Source organism: Fringilla coelebs, assembly GCF_963513975.1.
Source record: "Fringilla coelebs genome assembly, chromosome: 10".
Classification (NCBI taxonomy): Eukaryota; Metazoa; Chordata; class Aves; order Passeriformes; family Fringillidae; genus Fringilla; species Fringilla coelebs.
Window position 1 is genome coordinate 11,475,067 of NC_140036.1, and position 17,457 is coordinate 11,492,523.

Genomic DNA, 17,457 nt, shown 5'->3' on the forward strand with positions numbered 1-17,457 from the left:
AGCCAAGGAAGCTTTTTCTGCATAGGTGTATGGATGATCTACTGCCAGAGAAACAGGAAATCTTTGGAAACCACACTGCATGTTAATTCTTAGAGGATGCATGAACATCAGGGAAGAAGACATGAGGAGCTCTATTCAAGAGTATTCATTCCTGCAGTTCAAACATGCAAGGCAATTGGGAAGACACTTTGTAAAAAAAACTCCAAAACACCAAACAAAAACCACACAAACAAACTTTTCCTTCCAGGATAGGGTTTCTTGGGAAATATCTGGACTTGAGTGTCTAGCCTGTTTTGCAACAAATGTAATTTGCATGTTTTTCAGAAGAGCACATGATTTAAATTCTTTGATGGATTCCTGGAGAACCTGCTGGCTATCAAATACCAAATTAAACATACTTTTAATTTTAGATTAATCTCCTGCTCTTCCAGGTTCTGTTTGTCTCTGCAGCCCCACACCTTTGGTGTTCCCTATCGTACATTTATTTCCTTTGTATGCTGAGGGGTTCTTCTGGGTGATACAAATAATTACATCCTGCTGCTTGGCACATCTGTTTATGAGAAGAAAAACTGGTTTTTGCATGATCAGCTTTGCTGCAGTAAACAATGTCAGATGCTTATTGCAAAATAGCGACAAATTCTGGCTGAACTTGCAGCAACACATGCTTGAAGGCATCAAAGTACTCTTGGAAGAACTTTCCACTCTGTGTGGGTGTCAGTGGTCTGGGAAACACTATTTTATATCAGAGTCTTGATTTAATCCAGCTTCTTATCCATAATTTCACATGTCATGCAAATAGGAGGTGCTTTGTAAAATACTTTATAACTTTTAGAACTCTCTGAGTTATGGCTATGAGGAAGCCTCTTCCCTCTCTACTCCCTGTGCAGAATTCCCCAACCCAAGTACCACAGTGGATGTGTATTTTCAAGCTTCTCTAAATTTACACTTTACAAACCCATTTTGGATTTACCACACACCTTTGAACAAAAGTGAGAAGCAGCAACTACCCCTTGTAACTGCAGCTCTGAGTTGCAGGTGGCAATTCCCCAGAGTGCAATTGAATTACCTCAGATTTGGACTGACCAAAGAATCAAAGCTACTGCTCTGGGCAACTGAGCTGCACATTAACATGTGCAGCATGCATGCAACATGTTCATCTGCCTTTGGAGAAATCTGGAGAGACTTAGCTTGATTTTTCAGCTGAATAATCTCTGTTGAGTTTCCTCAAGTCAATGCAAACTGGGGCAATACTGTCTCATGAGTGAAAGGAAATGCCTGCATTCACTCCAAGGTGGGGCATGGAAGCAGCCATAACCTCCAAAAGGGGTACCAGCACAGGCACTGCACTCTCACAACAATTATACTACATTCAATTAATGTTTCCTTACTAGTTTTGTCTTTATTTCCACTCATAGGCTGAATATCTGGCCTCAAAATATTGTTAGACAGTATTGAAGTCAGACATCTGATGTTCAGGGGCTTTTAGCAATGAGGAAGGAAAGTGGTCTATATATAATTTTTCCCTCTTTCTCCTTCAGTTAATTTCTACAACATTAAGATACTTAAACACTTTCCCTCAGCAGTTTCTGTTTGTACCAAAAAGAAAGATTTTATTCTTGCTTGTGGGGAGGTTAAGCATTTCCTATTTACAAGTGGTGTGTGGAGGAAAGATGGACCTGGGGGTTTTTTGTATCATTTGATGACATGCAGTACAAAACAGTATTTTAATTAGGAAAAAAAAATTACTTGTACATGAATTAATTCTAAATTAATACAAAAGTTATCACCTGGGAGGCAAGAGCTTAGTTGGTGCAGCAGATAATCCTTGTACATGTATTTGCTTAGTTTATGTAGAGCTCTGTAACAGAGATTTTGTTTTTTGTTACCCTTAACTTGGCCCCATTTTTCCTTGCAGAAACAGTTCCAAAATCCAGAAGAATCCCACAGCACCACACAGTAAATTCAAGCCAAACAGCATTTGGCTTTGCTCTGCTGGAGCACATAGGTACAAGTGTTTCATTTCCAAGCTGTAAAGTCTATCCATAGCCCTCCAGTGAGAAAGAACAGCCAGATTATAGGGCCAGTACTGCTCCCTATCAGCAGACCCCATTTGTATATTCCATTAAGCTTCCAGCAGAAAGTAATAAACACACCCATAACCTCCCTAAACTCCCCTCTAGCCCAAAGTACTTATGGAATTAAAAAAATATCCCCAGTCTTGCAGAGCTCAGTAACCACAACTACTGCCTGCTGGAGCTTTTGGGTACGTGTCTCCTCACCTTTAGAATAATGTTTGGGCAGGTAAAACAGCGACAGGAGTGAATCTCTGACTGGACAGTTATGTCAGGATGCACCCAGGGAAACTGTGGAAAGTTCAGCATTTCTTTTTAGTGCTGCATTTGAGCAACAATGGTGTTAATTTAGCCCAAGCCATCCTTCTTTAGAAGGCACAAAGAGGGACTGCTGTAACAGTACAGTTAAGAGTGTTGAAAAAAAAAATTTCATGTGATGGGGGGAATCTTTATATCACTGACATTTCAATGGAAAATGTCTACTTTCATAGGAAGTCATGATGGAAAATCTAATCACGATCAACAAAAATATCTGTATTGATATTTGATATTCTTGATACTCCTTTCTTCTCTCTTTTAATAATTTTTACTTATATATGTATATGCCTATGTACAGAGACAAAAAAAATTGCTCTGGTTTTCAAGTAAAAACCATCTAAGATTCATATTTTAAAAGAGAGAATTTAGAAAGTATATGTTAATTGTATTATATTTATTATGTTAATTATATTATTTTGTATTATTATAGTCTCAGCATTTAGTAACCATATGTGGACAGCATTTGAATATTCATTTGTAAAATGGTGAAGAATGGCAAAGGAAAGAATTCTTGATTGCCTGTGAGAATCAAGTATGATGACTTATTCCTCACATTTGAATTTAAATGTCAGAAGAGACTTTGTCCAAACTGTTAGTCACTGCAGTTAAACACAGATATACAAAAGAAATACTTTGATTCTATGAGGGTTTTTTAATTAGAACTTGAATTTTGAGCACTGATTGCCATGAAGTGATCTGACATGGTTACTGTAAATGTGTTTACAGACGTACTGGAATGAATGAAGCCAAACTAACCACCTGTGGTGCCTGCTGAAATAAGAAGTCCTGTCTCCCCAGCCAGAGAAGGTCGTGCAAACTGAGCAGCTAATAAAAACACCAGCATCCTTCCTCCTAAAACAGGGATCATCCTGGAATGATTTTTCCTAACACCACTATTATCAGTTATTTCCATTTTGTAACTTCACTCAAAACCACAATTACTCTACTTTTTCTGATCCAAACCTCAATTTTATCTTATCTCTCTTTGCTTTATTCAAGCAAAATTCTCACTGCAGCCACAAAGATAGATCAAACTTAGCCTGTGCTTTCTGTAAATACATTTGAGTTGCACACTCAGAGAGCTTTAAATTCCAGAAAAATCAGGCCTTGCCAAACGTAGTAGACAGGCTGGAAAAATATGAGTGAGTGACTGCAAACATGCTGCATTCTGAATATTGAAAATGGGGTTTTGGCATTGCAATTCGAGAGAAGCCAAGTGAAACCAAGTAAAAAATCACAGATAAGACCAATTTGATGATCTCAGTGCTCACATGCATAGGCATCTTGGCCCTGGCTGCCACTGAGAATGCTGAAGAAAGAAGTCAAAAGGATTTCAAGAGGGGAAAAAATGCAAATGGTTCTACACCCTCTGCCACTCAATATGTTGCTCTGATAGGTTGTTATCACAGTGTCAAGATTTTTCCAAATACTTAAGCACTCTTCCATTATCAAAATAGAAAATATCTATGACAGACATCAATTCTGGAAAATGCACCCCAGCACAGTTTATTAAAAATAGAATCTAAGAGAAGAGAACACTATTCCTTGCAGAAGTTAGCATTAGGTCCTTCTCCCTGCTTCTTCCAAAGATGTAAAAAGTAAATAAAAGGCAAGAGGGGGCCAGGTGTTCATTTAATACTCCAGCAGTCCAGTGTTCATGCCCTGACTGGGTAGCATCAGCTCAGTGGTGCTTCAGCTTACCATGGCTATAATACACAGCTAATAGTGAGGTACCTATGGAAAAGCAGAGCAAACCCATGCAGCAGCCCCACAGAAGCAGGGCTGGCTTCACAAGTACATGTAGAAAACCCCTGGAGTCCTGGGGGATATCAAATGGAGCACAGATCACAACGGGACTTCACAAGAGCAGCTATGACTGCAAACCCCGTTGTGTTCATGGAAGCACAGTGAGCAAACCAAGAGAAGCCATTAAGCCTTTTGTTGGCACCTGGAGGTGACATGTGGAATAGAGCCAGTTTGCACTCCAGCACAGGGAAGACAGAGATAGAACAGAAACACCAAGATAATCTGAGGGCTGTGGCATGTGAGAAGAGACAGAAGCTGAGCTCCCTCATGTCGGTGGGAGTGAGCTAAGTGCTGTCTTCAGGTGGTACAGAGAACATGAAGCTCTGTTCAAGGCTGCATAGAGAAAGGATGGGAGGCAAAAGCTACAAGGTGAAGCAAGGGGAATTGCAACTAAAGACACTTTGTAGTGAGGGTGGTTAAGACTGGAACAGATATCTCAGAGTTCTGGATGACTGCAGACATCCAGACATTGCTTCCAACCGAAGTTGTTCTCTGAGTCCATGAAACTCAAGAAGTCTCCTACAGCAAAAGACTGCCTGCCCTGTGTCTGGCTGAACCTCAGAGAGACTTGGCCTGGATGGTTTTTCTCAGGAAGAAAGAGCTCTCTCAGTGGTTATTCCACACCACTCTTCAGAAGATGGAAAGCTGGAACCACTGACAGAGAAGAAATCTGTTGAAAAACTGGATCTTCTATGATCTTATGTCACACAGACCCAGAGACAGCAGACTCTGTTCACCATGAACGGGACTACTTCAGCAATTCTGCAGTTAAAATAGGGCTTGGAGAGGGGGAATTTCCCCTTTCCCTCATGGGATCTTTCTGCATGGATCCTTGCTAGTGAGATTTGGTGTGAAGGGCATAATTTGTGCACTTTGCTGGGAAGGCTTTGTATGTTTCATGTGTATTAAGTGGCTGAGGACAGTCTTACAGTGAATATGGGCAGGCATTCCTTAGTGCAGTACTTAGCTGAAAGCAAGTAGGTTTTGGCACAATCTTCACTAAAAAAAAATCAATCTCTCTTACTCCTCCTTCCCCCACTCTCAGTGGGAATATCTGATTATAGCCTTTTCACTCAAATTCCACACAGCTCCTCTTTCTTGAGGCCTTTCACACAAAAGCAAAGACTCACAAAGAGCAGACAGGCACCATTGTATCCTTGTGTTCCATGGCAACGTTTTAGCACTCCAAGAGTTTGCAGCAAATCCAAATGATGTTTCTGTTCTTTATTAATGATATTTCCCAGCTGTTTCTGGTTGACAAAGAGAGGTCTGGTCCTTCTTTGTTACAGGCTGTGCCCTGCCACTTCAGGCAGCCCCAGAGGGGTTCACACAGAGCTCTGTAATTCAGGCTGCACGAGCACAGCTCCAGTGAGAGGCTGCAGACATGCAGAGCTTGAGCCTGGGGATATCGAGGTACTGCCTATGTCTGTGCTGTGCTCATATAATGAGAAGAAAGCACAAGTTTAATCATACCTGTGCATAAAATATTTGTCTACAGCAATGAAACCTAGAAGTACCTCAGGGTTCTGTCCTTCTTTTTTTGTAACAGCAACTAGTTCTTCACCCTTTCTCTCTTAGGACATATTTTTTTCTTTTAGGGCTTACTTTTCATTCCCTTCAGTACAGTTTTCATGTCATCTTCTTCATGCAGTCATTATCTCCTCCTTATCCTGACATGCACATTATGCAAACATGCCTCACATTCACACAAGCCCTGCTCTGAATATATTACTGCCTTCTCTGCAGCGGTTCCAGTGGGGGCTGTGGGTTTGTACAAGAGCACAGTGCAAGGCCCAGTGCTTACCCCTCTCTACTCTAAGGTTTCCTTTGGATCTTTATCCCTGACTTTGGGCTTGAACTTTGAATTGTTAGTAGGAATTTTTCGTAGTAGGAACTTTTTGTAGTAGATTCTATCTGCATTTATTCTGTTTTAGATAAAATAGCATGGATACAGGAATTAAATTATTGGGAATAAAGGCTAAATTCAATATATTATGTTTATTTCAACTTATCAAAGCTGCTCTGGCATTTTCCATTTACAAGGGGCAATGTCAGAGTCATAAACCAAATGCATATTTAAAGGCATTACTGGGCTGGACAACCCTAATACTTTCCTGCAGTCTCACAGATCTGCTGGCTTTGGTTTATGTTCAATAGCTGAGACGAGAGTGGAAGCACAGGAAGAGTCCTACTGAGATCCAGAACCATTGTTACCTCAGAAATGTGTTACCATTTGGCTCAAAGTGTTGTTTGGATGTAGATTTTTTACTGAATTTATGATTTCAGTCTTAGGGGTGCTCTCTGCCACAGATGGGTATGGAAAGAAAAAAGAACAAGGGTCATAGGTATAATGCAAATAAAGGCAGGGGGAAAATATGAGTGATGTAGCTGTCCAAGCTGTGAACTTCAAGAAGTGATGAGGTGCCATTTCTTGAGGAAAGCAAAATTTCAGAAAGAAAAGTGAGATTAAGCTTTTCCTCCCCAATAAATGGGACACATGGCACAATGCCTCTGGGTCTGAAACTGAAGGCATCCTTTTTCCTGAGCCCAAAGATGTTCAGTGGTTTTTCTTTACATGAAGGGGAGATAGCCACATTGAGAGTTTACACTCCTCTGTATTACAGCACAGAAGGTGATCATACTTTGATTGCAGAGTCTAAATTTTCCTGGAGCAACCATGGCTTACAGGACATTTAATACCACAATGCCTCTGGTGCACTGTGCTTACTAAGCTTGATGATTAGAAATCTAGGATATCAAGATAGCTATGATGACATACCCATAAAAGAATGGTTTTAAAATCATTGAACTCAAAGTTATAGGTCATTCATGTATTTTACTATTATTAAAATGACATTAAAGGAAAACTTCCATCACATAATAATGCCAGTAAGGGCTTTATACCTTTTCCATCTCAGCACTCCTTGAGAAGGAAAATTACTTTATCTGCTACACCAGTGGCTAAGTATATGGACCATGCAGGCTCTGCAATTCTTTTTACAGTTTAGTTTTTAATTGAAAGAAATACCAAGCATGTGATAATAGCTGAAGACTCACTTACCCTATGACAATGCAGGAGATGGCAGTTCCCAAAAAGGCGTAGGTTAAAATTGATCCCAAGTTACGAAAAAAATGTCTCTGGGGAGGAAAGTTTGAAGGGAAGACCTTTGTTATATAGTAAATAAAAAAAACATTCAGACCAAGTAGAAACACATCTAGAAATGCCATTTCTTACAAGACATTTCTCATATAGAAGATGGAGCCATATTGGCTACCTCAGTTATTTTGGAAATTACAACTTAGAGGCATTTAATTTTTCCTCTTGGTGGAATGCCATCAAAATTCCCTCTTTTTCATGTATCTGGCCAAATGTTTCAGGATCATGGCAGATTGGAAGTACCTGATACAAATGGTATCATGACCCCATCTCTTGAACAAAGTCCTGATCAGGCAGGATATGAAACACAGGCTGTTCCTGCCTGAAGTTCACAGCACTCAAAGTGGTCTCTTCTCAAACCAGGGAGACCTAAGTGCTGTAAACTGCACAATCAGATCTTTGCACAGGGACAGAAAGAGAGCAGAATGAGGGCCATGAATCATTCATTCTAATCCATTCCTGCCAAGTCCTTCCCAGGCAATGAAATTGTTAGCTGACTGTCCTCTGTCACTGGCCTGTTGGGTCTACAGAGCAGCGGCCACACTCAGACCCTTCTGTCACAAAAAGAAAAGACACATACCTTCTTCAAACTATATCCAGCATGAAATATAATGGGTGGCAGCAAAATGTTGAAGAAGATGGAAGGATCAAAGGTCATCTGCTAGGAAGGACAAAAGAGAGGGTAAAGACAAATAAAGTAGCATTTAATTTGATATGATAGTTTTTTAATTTTATCTTCTTATCAGGACTGATCCCAGGCTCATCTCCACTGTTTGTGGGATTATTCTGAGCTGTTTTTTTGCAAGTATAAATGTGTAGTTCCTTACAGCTTATAGATGCAGAATACTACTTGAAAAGTGTTCCTTCAAGAAGGAAAACAGTCATGTGCAACATTACAGGGAACACATTAAAATTACCTGTGACAGCAGCTGCCCTACCAGACATCCAACTTGACAGTCCCATGACATAACTCCTGGTTCAGACATGATCTCCTGGTCACTTTCAGGAATCACACATCAGCAGTGTTGTGCCTCAATTCCCCGTGTACAGAAGGGTGATAAAAGGCCAAAACCAATGTAACATTTCCTTCGAAGGAAATGATTTATAAAATAGCCATTAAAAGTTTTAAAGTAATGCTAGAATGAGGAATTGCACTGATCATATTGGCCTTCAACTTCTGGCACAGAGAAAGACCAAGGACATTGCTCAGCCATTGCAATTCAGTACAATAGAACAGAATTATCTTTAAAATTACAGCATTGCTGGAGGGAAAAAAACCCCCAAAAAACCAACTTAAATAAGTCTATGTACTGCTTAGTGTTCTGTCAGTGGGCTGTATTATACCAATACTTTTAAGGGACAGGAGGTAATTAGTGCAAAGGCTTGCAGCTCCTTTGTTCAGATGAAGCGATATTTTAAGGCTGTGGTATTGTAAATTATTTTCCTTCAAAAGAGTAAAATCTGCCTACAAAATTACTTTGTCCTTCTTACTAAGAGACAGCTTGATTCAATAAACAGGAAGTGAGAGTTGAGACTTTTTTCCATCCTGCTCACTTTGAATTATAAAGCTAAAAAATCTAGATAAATAACCTGCTAGCAACATTAGCTGTGCTGGCACCATCATTGCAAACCTGATGAAAAAAGGATTTTCTTCATTTATGAACTAGCATTCTTAAATGTTAATTTTGGAATTAATTCAGCAGATACGTTAAAGTATCTTTTCTGTGGGCATCAGAAATCCTGACTGCATGTTTTATTATTCAAAACCATGTTCTGAAGAATACATGTTTGTAAGTCATGGCACAATCTATTCTCTCTGATAAATGGCACTAAGTAAACACTTTTAGTGCAGTCAAAAGGGAATTACAGTTGTACAAAACTCAGAGCATGGTGTGATCATGCTTTCTGTTTTCTACATTAGTGCTTTTGCCAGTCAGGAAGGCTGCCAGGCATTGTTATTGTCTCCTAAATACAGCTGAATTCATCCCCCTTTCCTTTTTTATTTATTTTCTTTTCAAGAGGGCATCTGCCAGGTAATTTCAAAGGAAAAACAAGTGAAAATCCAGGCAGACTGAGGTCTCTGCAATAATTTAGAAGAACTAGAATTCACAGTGGAGACCTGCAAGAGCCTTCCAGCAAAATGAGGCTATAGAAACAAGATTGGGCAGTTCCCTGCAAGGGCAAGAGGAATTTCTGTGCAAGTCATTGCTCCTCCTCTCCTAAGTGAGCTCCAGAGCCAGGTCTGATGAAGAGGATCAAATGTAATGGATGAGATGAACAGGATCAAATGTAATGGATTAGTACACGTGCCCTGGAAGTGAAACACACGCTTTGGCTAAGACAAAGCTGCAACTGCAACCAACTAGCAGGAAAAAGAATGGAGATTCAGCAAAACCTGATGAGTCTGACTGCCACAGTATTTTCCTGTCTCCACCCACCACAACTCTAATGGTCCTTGACAGTCTGGTTCTTTCTGAGAAGGGCAAGTCTGGCAGTAACAGCAGACAGGCACACAATGGTGCTGCATCAGCAAGAAATTTGAGCAGATGGTTAAATGCTAATTCTGCTGAGCTCTGCAGGGTACATTCTGAGCATAACTTAAAAGTTTTCCCTATGATAACTGTATAATACACAGGATCATGCATTATTGTGCTGGACAAACAGTAATACTTGGAAAAAAGCAAAATAATACATTGCACTATTGTAGAAAGCCACTGGTAGGGGCTTAGGAGCTTCATGTGAATATACAATGTTTTTGAGCACAAAATCCAGATTTTAAAAAGTGCTTCTGCACTCCAGAATGTGTTCTTCAAATGGCTGCCATTTAAAAAAATGTGAACATTATAAGAAGCAAATATTATGTGGCCAGGAAAAGACTATACTAAAAAAGTAAAATATTTTTTTATATACAGGAATAAAGAAAAGGCCATGGCATTGTGAAAGACTGCAGATTTTCTTCTACACTTCCCTTTCTGCATCCAGCCTGAATTGCCCCAGTGCTGTCTCCCTACTGAGGACCCCTGCCGGAGTGGAAGAATGTATGAGAATGCTGTGATGAATTTAAGTGTACATTAAGTACATATTTACAAGTTTGTATTTTGAAAAATGTTGAGAGTTTGCAGTTTCCTGTGCTATCCACAGAAGATAACCTCCCCTTGCATTATCCTGCCAGAGCAAGTCATTTTGAAGACAGAAGAAAAATAAAGATATCAGTGGGGTTTGCAAAGGTTTAGTGGCAATGAATCCAAGTTAACAGCTGTGTCTGCAATGAACTCAGTGTCTGCAGGAGCTGGGACCGTCATTTGAACCAGCTCAGGCAATCATTCTGTGAGTGCACAGTCAGCTTGGAGCTAAATGATGGTCAGGGTTCTACCACACTTCCTTCCCTCTACTGTTCTTTTCCCCCACCCTAAATTCAGAACAGACTCTCTCTCTGTCTCATTTTAACTTGAAGCTTGTTTTCCTCTCTCAAGCATGAAAATAAAATAAATATCTTACAGACTTTAGAGCAGAAATAAGATAGCTTTTACCTTTTGAAGCATTGTATTGCCCTGGTGACCATTGACATTGTGGTGGCTGATCTCTCTTTTGTATTGATATTCGTAGACCTGGTTAGTTATATTAATAAGCAGAGTGGATGGCCCAGATTTCAGTTTTTCACATTCATAAACAGTACCACTTTCAACATCTGGTGATTTTGTCACATATCGTATAATTAATCCCATTACAAGGCCTGGAGAGTAAATAAAAAAAAGAAAAATGAAAGATATTCAAGTACTTTTAAGTATTTGATGCCACACATTTAGCGAAAAATTAGCTCTGCCAAAACTAGGATACCTTCTCAGTGTTTTACGTTTTAGAACCTCTCTCAACACCTCATGGATGACCACAAAATATTCTTCCAAAATGGTCATTTCATTAGAATGCAGATGTTGGCTTGACAAATGCACAGTCATACTCCTATTTTTGTGATCCAGTTGCTGGCATAATAATTAACTGAGTTTCTCATCCTCTGCATTTTCAATAGTTATTTAGAGCAGGGAGATGTCTGCACAACTCATGTGCTGAACTGAGCATATAAACATCAGCTGTGCTGTTGGGTATTTTACACACTTCATTTGTGGGGACAAAACTCTGACACATCCTCAGGCACATTCTGCTTTCTGTAGAAGATTGCATTTTTGAGACTGCATGAACATAGAAAAATAAAGTCAGGAAGAAGGGAAGGAATAATAAGACTATCTACAATTTAGGGCTCTTACAGATATTTTGTTTCCCTTTACATTTAACAGAAAGGAAAATGTATTTCTGCAGCCATCCTCCGGACAGTATGGCTCTTTCTGTTGGCTCTACTGGGAGGCTGCATGTTTACTTTAGGAGAGGTAATATTTAGCTAGATAACATTACTGAGATTATTTCCACCCTCAGAGACTTTGATTTGGTTTCAAATTTAATTTCCATACTTCTTTTATGTCATATATGCTTTCAGTCCCATGTATAGAATGGACAGCTTTACAGTTACTAATTATTAACACAATCATAAAATGTTAAGAATGCACAGATTAAATATTGATGGAAGACACCTGAACATCTAGAAAGATATACTTACTATTAAAAGACAAGAAAGAAATTAAATTACATGAAATATCAGAGAAGCATCTGCAAAATATGATGTTACAGTTTCAGTTTGATCCCATCATCAGAAGAGGATACAACTGATCACAAGGACCTCGAGAGTCCTTGTTATTGTCACATCTCCTAACAGAGACTCTTGAAACTGCAGATTCCTGGCATAGCTCTAAGTCAGGTTTGTAGCTTCTTGGAGGGATGCTGAGTAACAGCTGTATTGTCTGTTTCAGTGTGTGCAGGCGTTTGTGTTTGTTTAGAATCTATTGTTTAGTGTGGTTGCTTTCTGGAAATGATAGAGGATTTCAATAAGCTGCAGAAAATCCCAAGACCTCTCTCTTAAGTTACACAGCATTCATGCAATAAATCAGATAATAAATCTAGCTGCAGTAAAAGACAATATTCCTGAAAATGTTAGGGGAAGGTATGTATATGTAAAGGGAAGCAAGCACTGCTTGTGCCACTATGAAATATGACTTCCACAGTGCTCAGCCCAGATGTCCAAAATCATGAGTCAGAAACTAGGAAACCATTCATTAGTTAAAACTGTCAGGGTTTTCAGCTTATTTTTTATTAGATTTCCTCCAGAAGAATCACATAATTAATTTTTAAATTCAATTTCAAATATGTAAAAAATTCAGCTTAATTTGATAGACTTGATATTTTTCATTCTCTGGAGCAGAAAACGTGTAGGTTTTCCTTTATCATTTTTGTCCTTATGACTCAATGTTTTAAACTACTGCTTCTATTACCAGGTGTTACTTAACCTGCTCAGGTAACAGAAATATTTTGTAGACATTCACCAAGGCCTGTGCAAGGACACTGGCAGAAAAAGACCATTCAAAAAGTGTTTTAAGCACATTTATTTAAATGCAGCATTGAAACAGAAAAGGCTGTCGCTAGTGTTACAGATTTCTTTTAAAAAGTCTCAACTGTCCTTTGAAGTGGGATCTTGCAGCAAAATCTCACTCTAACTACAGCTCAGTCATGTTTCAGCGGAAGGCAATGTAGGTTCTCCAGGTTCTTCAGTGGAACCAGGATAAAATGGTTAATTACAGATGTGACCATTGGCGGGATTTTTTAGTCACTGTGTCAAACTCCTGAGCTAAACAGGACTGTTCTTTCCCCAGGATTTCATCTAGTCAGCTGTTAAATGCTTTCTGTACTAATAACACTCAGGGAGGCAGTTTTATTAATTACTTGATTTTTCCAAATATTTAGGGTTTTCTTTCAAATTTCTTTGTCTCAAGAATGATGTTCCCCTCTTCACCTCACAACTACAAAATTTTATTTCTGCCTTAATTGTGATTTTCCTATGTCTCTTCTGAGTCCCAACAACCTTTCTTCCTTGTGAATGTTGTAATCAGGAAGGCAATGAAATACTCTGTTTTATGAAGGTTCAGAGATTTCTCTTTCTGGCAGCTGTTCCATCCACTTCTGCCTGTGAGGTATAGAGATACTCAGAACACACCATCAGGAGGCAAACAGAATTATTTCACCCAAGAGGCTTACTGGATTTAGAAGGTATAAGAATGACAGTGTTCATCATTAGACTCCTCCACCAAACTGATTGTGATTGAGAACAGATTGTGCCTCACTTCCAAACTGAATGGGTTCCTCAGAAGGGCTGCAGAGGGTTTCTGGGAGTCAGCTTTCCCTCTGCGCACCTGTCAAAAACTGTCCCCTCCAAACCTGGTGAAACATCTCTAACCACAGCAACCCAGAGCCATTGCATGTGAGCACCACCATGGCTCTTCTGCCATTCAGCCTTTTTGTGTTTTCCTTCCAGTCTCATCAACTATGCCATGGAGCACAGCATTGAGGACTGGCACACCTGCAATCACGGTCACCTAGGGGGTACCACCCACTCCCTAGGGGTGGCAATTACTCAAGCTGAGAACGATTTCCATTTAAATTTGGTAATTAATCTCCCATATAAAAGGCACAGCTTGGCTTGCTGCTGGTTTGGGCTTTTTGTTGCTGAAGTTCAATTCTGGCTGCTTCCTTGCCAGAGTGTTTTAGCCTCTTACTCAGAGCTGTGGTGGTACCCTATGTGAGCCTGGCACCTGAGCCCTGGGGAGAATGAGCAATTTAGATACTTGCACTCTGTTTGCCACTGAGATGCAGGAAAACCAAGAATGAATGAATGCACAGGTAAGTCTGTATTCTTCCTTGTTGCTTGTGAGTGATTTTTCAGTTTGATCTCAAAATAAGCAAGACAATTTGAATCTTTAAATACTTTCAAGCTAAATGCCTTGCTATATGTATATATACACACTTTGTGAAATAATGTTGAATTGATTCTTGTGAATGAATTCTGCATTATTCAAAATTTTTTTTTTTACTTTGTAGGAAGATTTTAAAATTAAATATAGCTATAGTTATTGTTGATCCATTGCTTTGGTAGAAAAAAAATGGACCTCAGTTATTTAAATTTCTAAATAGATAGTATGGTTGGTTTTTTTTTTTTTTCCTTCGTGGATCTATTCAGCCTAAAACTGAATTTTGCTACCAAGCCTATTAAAAAAAAAAAAAGCCAACTCCCCCTCTCATTTGTTCTCTACTTTAAATAGCACTTTCTATCAGGCTGTGTTCCGTTTGTGGCTGTTCAGCATTTTGCAGTAACTGTAAAACTTCCTGGTTTTGTCTTTCTATGTTTGTTTTTTTCCCCTGGTGTTCCTCACACTTTGCTTTCCCTGTCCTCTCCACTGCTACTCCCCTGAGGGCACAGTCAGGAATGTGGGCCCACATTCATCCCCTGGACACACTCTGCAGTAAGTGCCCATGTTCTGTCACTGGAAGCCAGTTTATCAGTTTGTTGTATTGCTATTCACATAGCTAATAAATAGTTCAATGGGCTGGAGCAAAGCAAATTGGGAGGACTGGGACCTCTTCTTGTGCAGAAAAGGTAGAAATTAGAATTGTTGGGAAAGTGAAGGTGAAATTAAGTGAGGGCAGGACTTGTCCCATTGTCAGTGCTTGGTGTCATGAAGATTTTCTCCCAATGTTACTGCCAGCTGATCTGACAACCTCTCTTATGTGCTCTGAAATTTCACTTTCTTTTCAATATTTCCATTCCATGGTGTTAAAGATCACTACACCCATATCCAAAATTTTGAAGGATAAGAAGGGCATCATTAGCTTTTTATGTCCTACAGATAAGCTTTTTTCTTGTTTGAAGACTGCCATAAATAATGCAAGACTAAAGAGATAGTTTATTTACAATCATGAGGAATGTTTTAATAATTCAAAAGCTCTGTCCTGCTGGAGCACTCATCTCTTAACCAATGCAAAGAATATGAGCAGGTTATCCTCATGATGTGTAGAGTCTGTTCTGGGCAGGCAGCAAAACAGAAGCAAATGATGAATAAAACTCTAATTCTATACTCATTTATTTTTGTTTTGCTGTATTCTCCCATATTTCATTTCTGTTTTTGCTTTTGTCTAAACCTTCAGAAAATGCCATCAGCTGTACATGACAGACAGCACAATAGTGAGAAGGAAGCTACTGCACTAGAGGCACCCAGCCATCTTCACAAAAGCAGTTTTGGGTGTTGCACTGCTAGAGGATGTGGTGTGCACAGAATGTGTCAGAACAGGCTGACACTCAGGTAATGACTGAGCTGCTGATTTCTATCTTCCATTTTGACAGTTTGCTCTCCTGTATGTATCTTATGGCAGTAGAATCTCAGTGAAACAGCACTAAGAGAGTGCCAAGAGAAGTCATTACACATGTGAGCCACTAAACCAGAGAGTGCTTGGGGGACAGTGCAGAAAGTTCTGCGTGAGAGCAAAATGCAACATGGCGAGAGTTCATCAAAGATTAGAACTAGGCAGGCAAGCTAGAGTTACCCTACAATGACAGCATTGAGAGCAAACTTGAGACACATTCTTCAGTGTGCTTTTCAGAGGCACAGAGCAAAGCCAAAAGAAAGCTCTCAAGATCATTTAAACTTTATTAGACAACATGTCTGTATCCACAAGGCTGCCTAGACTAACAGCTTTGAATGTTGGACAAACCCAAGCAGGCTGTTTTTGTAAACAGTGAACTCCCCAGCTCTCTGCTGCCTGAGCTCAGGGAGCAGAATGCACATGCTGGGGATAACCAGCTCATCACAGCTGCTCCCCTACCAAGGCAGCCTCTGGCTACTTAGGAGAGATGCTGTCACATCATTATTTTACCCCACACTTATGGAGCTGATGACATTTAATTCAGCACATTTCTGAGCTTTGTCAGCACTTGATCTCAAGTGCCTCATCATAAATATGCAACTAGTCCAGTGTTATGCTGGCACTTGAATTTATACTCACCATAAAGCATAGCTCCTCCAGTTTCATGCAGAAAGCGGAATCGATGGTTTTTAAACAACCAAATTGTTAATATTGTAAGAATAAGTAGAAAGTTAAAGATTAGCAGCTCCACAGCTCCCTGATGATATAAGTGATCTTCATCTTTCACTGATACATATTCCTTCAACTTCTCCATTTCATTCCCTTTAGAGAAAGTTTGTGAAAAATAAAAGAAAAAAAATCCCAGGAAGGAAAGTCTTGTCACCTTTAGTACAAAAACTCCAGACACTACAGAAATTCACAGCAAGCACATCTGTTTCATTTGCAGCCTCATGGTAAAGTGCCCCAGCTCAGAATTCAGCTGGATTCTAGTTACAGCTTCCTGTTTCTCTCTTAAAGCTGCCCTGTCTCATTTTTAATGGTACGATTGTGTTGCTGGACTGCGCTTGCTCTGGCTGTGGATGCACAAATTGCCTCCAAGGCTCAGAATCTCCATTTCTAAAAATCTGTTGCAAAACTCAGCATGTGTTCATCGTGTTTTCTTCCTGTAGTTTACAGCCCAATCTGAATCCTAAGAGTCCTATTTTGTCTTCACAGTTTAAGATGGAAAAAATTATGTTAGGAAAATGGCATAAAAACTTTCACTACATTTTGGAAGTTTAAGCACCTTTCCTCTTTCCCACTTCCTCATGTTTAAATGTAAATGACATAGCATAAAAGTTGCACTTCTATGGTACAAAGAGAGAAGCAGAAAACTAATCAATGAATAAGGATTTCAAGATTTAGGCATTTGTATTGATCCTACCAGAAGACAGATCTCTCTAAAAGCAAGAGTCCAATTACCTGGAATTAGAAGTACTTAAACCCCCCTATTGAACTGAATGAAATGCAGTGGAATATACTTTTCATAATTTCTGCTGTTTGCACATTTTGATTTATTAAATTCATTATTCCATTATGCCAGAAAAACAGTAAAAAACCTCTGTGTATAGCAAATATTCCTGGACTTTTCTGTCTATGGTCAAGGCTGCAATGCATTTATAAACAGAGAATTTTAAACCAGCTCTAATCTTCATCAGAAAAACCAGCAATTCTACTGCTCATTATAAAAGATAATTTTCTCTTTATTTGATGTTAGATTCTCATAACTTTTTTTTTTGAAACACAATTTGGAACTAACTAATCTGT

General features: G+C 39.3%; 1 protein-coding gene across 1 annotated transcript in view; it reads right to left on the reverse strand.

The window, feature by feature from the left end:
* SLC9A9 (solute carrier family 9 member A9) overlaps positions 1-16,565 on the reverse strand; it is a gene marked incomplete at its 3' end in the record, with an annotated part of 169,038 nt that extends 152,473 nt beyond the window's left edge. The window contains exons 1-4 of the mRNA XM_084212186.1: positions 16,291-16,565; positions 10,884-11,086; positions 7,934-8,011; positions 7,258-7,334 (exon numbers count right to left, since the gene is read on the reverse strand). Of these exons, the coding sequence (XP_084068312.1) occupies positions 7,258-7,334; positions 7,934-8,011; positions 10,884-11,086; positions 16,291-16,465 (533 nt within the window). The 5' untranslated portion in view covers positions 16,466-16,565. The remainder of the gene's footprint in view (positions 1-7,257; positions 7,335-7,933; positions 8,012-10,883; positions 11,087-16,290) is intronic.
* Positions 16,566-17,457: the final 892 nt, after the last annotated feature.